The sequence below is a fragment of the Austrofundulus limnaeus genome, unplaced genomic scaffold, assembly GCF_001266775.1.
Source record: "Austrofundulus limnaeus strain Quisiro unplaced genomic scaffold, Austrofundulus_limnaeus-1.0 Scaffold949, whole genome shotgun sequence".
Classification (NCBI taxonomy): Eukaryota; Metazoa; Chordata; class Actinopteri; order Cyprinodontiformes; family Rivulidae; genus Austrofundulus; species Austrofundulus limnaeus.
Window position 1 is genome coordinate 113,577 of NW_013953351.1, and position 2,413 is coordinate 115,989.

At 38.1% G+C, this 2,413-nt stretch overlaps 1 protein-coding gene across 1 annotated transcript in view; it reads right to left on the reverse strand.

Annotated features, from left to right (window-relative positions):
• fhip1b (FHF complex subunit HOOK interacting protein 1B) overlaps positions 1 to 2,413 on the reverse strand; it is a gene marked incomplete at its 5' end in the record, with an annotated part of 31,879 nt that overhangs the window by 18,237 nt on the left and 11,229 nt on the right. The window contains 1 exon segment of the mRNA XM_014029762.1: positions 1,155 to 1,234. Within this exon segment, the coding sequence (XP_013885216.1) occupies positions 1,155 to 1,234 (80 nt within the window).

Sequence of the window (2,413 nt, forward strand, 5' to 3'; positions counted from 1 at the left end):
GTTTAATCCGATTACTTTTGTCCATGTAAATGTAGCTAATGTTATCCTAACATAATAATATTAATAAAAAATATAATAATTTGGTGGAACAGCAAATTTGTCTTTGTGATGGAAAGGGGCTTCTACTGTAAATACATTAGCACAAACCTATAATAAAAAGTTCCCAGACTGCTTACAGATTTATCTCTTGAGCAAATACATATTTTTTACATATCACAAAATCTGCAATTTTCTCAGCGTTAATTTAAGCCATATTTTATAGAAATCAGATAAGAAATGAGGGTGCTATGAATATTTTTGTGACAGATTGACACGCAGCCCGCATTGAAAGTTTTGTTGACATGACTCAATATATAGCAATGGCTCCTGTGGCGGTGCACGATAAGTCACGTGATGTCCAATCCAGTAATATAAACTGTTCAAAAAAATAAAGGGAACACTTAAACAACGCATGCTAAGTCCAAGTAAATAAAACTTTTGTGAAGCACATTCAACTCTGTACAGAACAAAGTACTCAATGCAAATATTTCATTGATTAAGATCGGGAGTTAGCATGTGTTGTTTAAGTGTTCCCTTTATTTTTTTGAGCAGTGTAGATCAATGTCTGCTCCTCTCTCCTCTCTGCTCTGCTCCTGTCCAGCTAGCTTTAGCTAAAGCTAGCATCCACCGACACACGGCTCCTCTCAGGTGGTGGAGTCAGTAATCCTTCTGCTGGTTTATCTTTTCTGACTTTTAACAATCTTCCAGCTTTGATATCGTCTCCTGTTCTTTTTTAGACTTGTCCTGACAAATATATTTTATTTAAAACACCRYTCCAACTTCTRCAACTACACTTAAGTCCCGCCCCCACACTATTTCTGATTGGCTAATAGGCCCGTCTAAAGTGAAAGCTGCGTCTCAGATAGGCCCAGGGAAATGTTAGTTAAATCTGTTTTCCACACAGCGCATCAGATTCCAGCATGGTGAAAGTGCGCTAGTTGTTTACAAATTAATACCTCGTCAGATGGTGTTTATTACCTTTTAATACTTTTTACAACCCCGCGGATACTCTGTAAAAAGTTTCAGTGCATCTAAAAGGAGAAGCAAGTCTTCATACGTCACAAATGGGTCGCAACACCTTTAGAAATGGAAAGAAAATACTTCTGCAGACATACCTGAGAACAAGCTGCAGCATGACATCCTCACAGTTCAGAGACAGGAGAGTGCGGAAAAGACTTAATGACACCATGCAGAGCTGCAACATACAAAACATCCTGGTCAGAAAACACTCAATGAAGAGATGGTTTACATTACATCGCCACTTGTCTAATTATGACTCATAATAAGTCACCAATTCATTGTAAAAGCTAGAGCCTTCATTTTTTCAACAACTCACAAATGAGTAAAACTGTTCTGCAGGTGAAATTAAATCTGMTGTTTCTCAAAGTGAGTAGGTCCTGTGGTTAGAGTCACTACTTTAATACAGAATCATAAAACAAGACAATTTGTCAACTATTTTTCAACACTAGAGTAACACTAATTGCTCAGTTGCTGTCTGCTGATTTGTTCTAATTATAAAAAGGTGAAACTGTTACATGATGTAATCATAATAATCTGTCAGTGTTCTCAAATAACACCACTATTTTAAAGGGGCAATATCATGTAAAATCAACTTTTTTTAGTTTTATATCATGTTATAATGTTATACTCTCATAAAAAACATGCCCAAAGCCTTGCTCTGACTCATTCATGCATGTTTGAGAAATCCTGCAGTGTTTTTATGAAGCCATGCTGAAGAGCAAAACGACAGGTGGAGACCAGAAACGCCCCTGGGACGTGTTTTTAAGCCGAGCTTCCTCGTGGCAGAGCGCACCCCCTCCCCCCCTCCACACACCCCGCCCATGACTCCTGCAGGCTCTTGGGTGAAATTGAAAGTGAAACTTAACTGTCTGCTGAGCTCTCAACATTAGTTTTCACTCAGTGAAGCTCTTTTCTACGGAGTCCGCGAGGGGACATGTGGGAATTCTTTTTCTTTTGTGTTACCTCGCAATACTTTTGCATTACCTTGCAATATTGTTTTGCGTTCTCACGCAAAAATTTGATTTGTATTTGAACTGAATTAAATCAGACTTTTATTTTGAAATATCCAGTTACCAAAACAGGAAGTGTCGCCACAAGTTCGTGAAATTGACATTGATGTTGCGTGGCTGCACTGTGTTAAAATATCAGCATATGACATACTTCCATGTGTGTCTGTGTGATATATTCATTCTGAAGCTGAATTAAAGCAGTAGGCTAACTCACTAATGGTGAACATGTGAGTTTGTTAATAAACTGACAGGCACAACAGTGATAAACGACTTTTGCGAGGGAACGCAAAAGGAACTGCGAGGTAACGCAATACTTTTGTGTGGGAATGCAAAAAGAAAAAAAA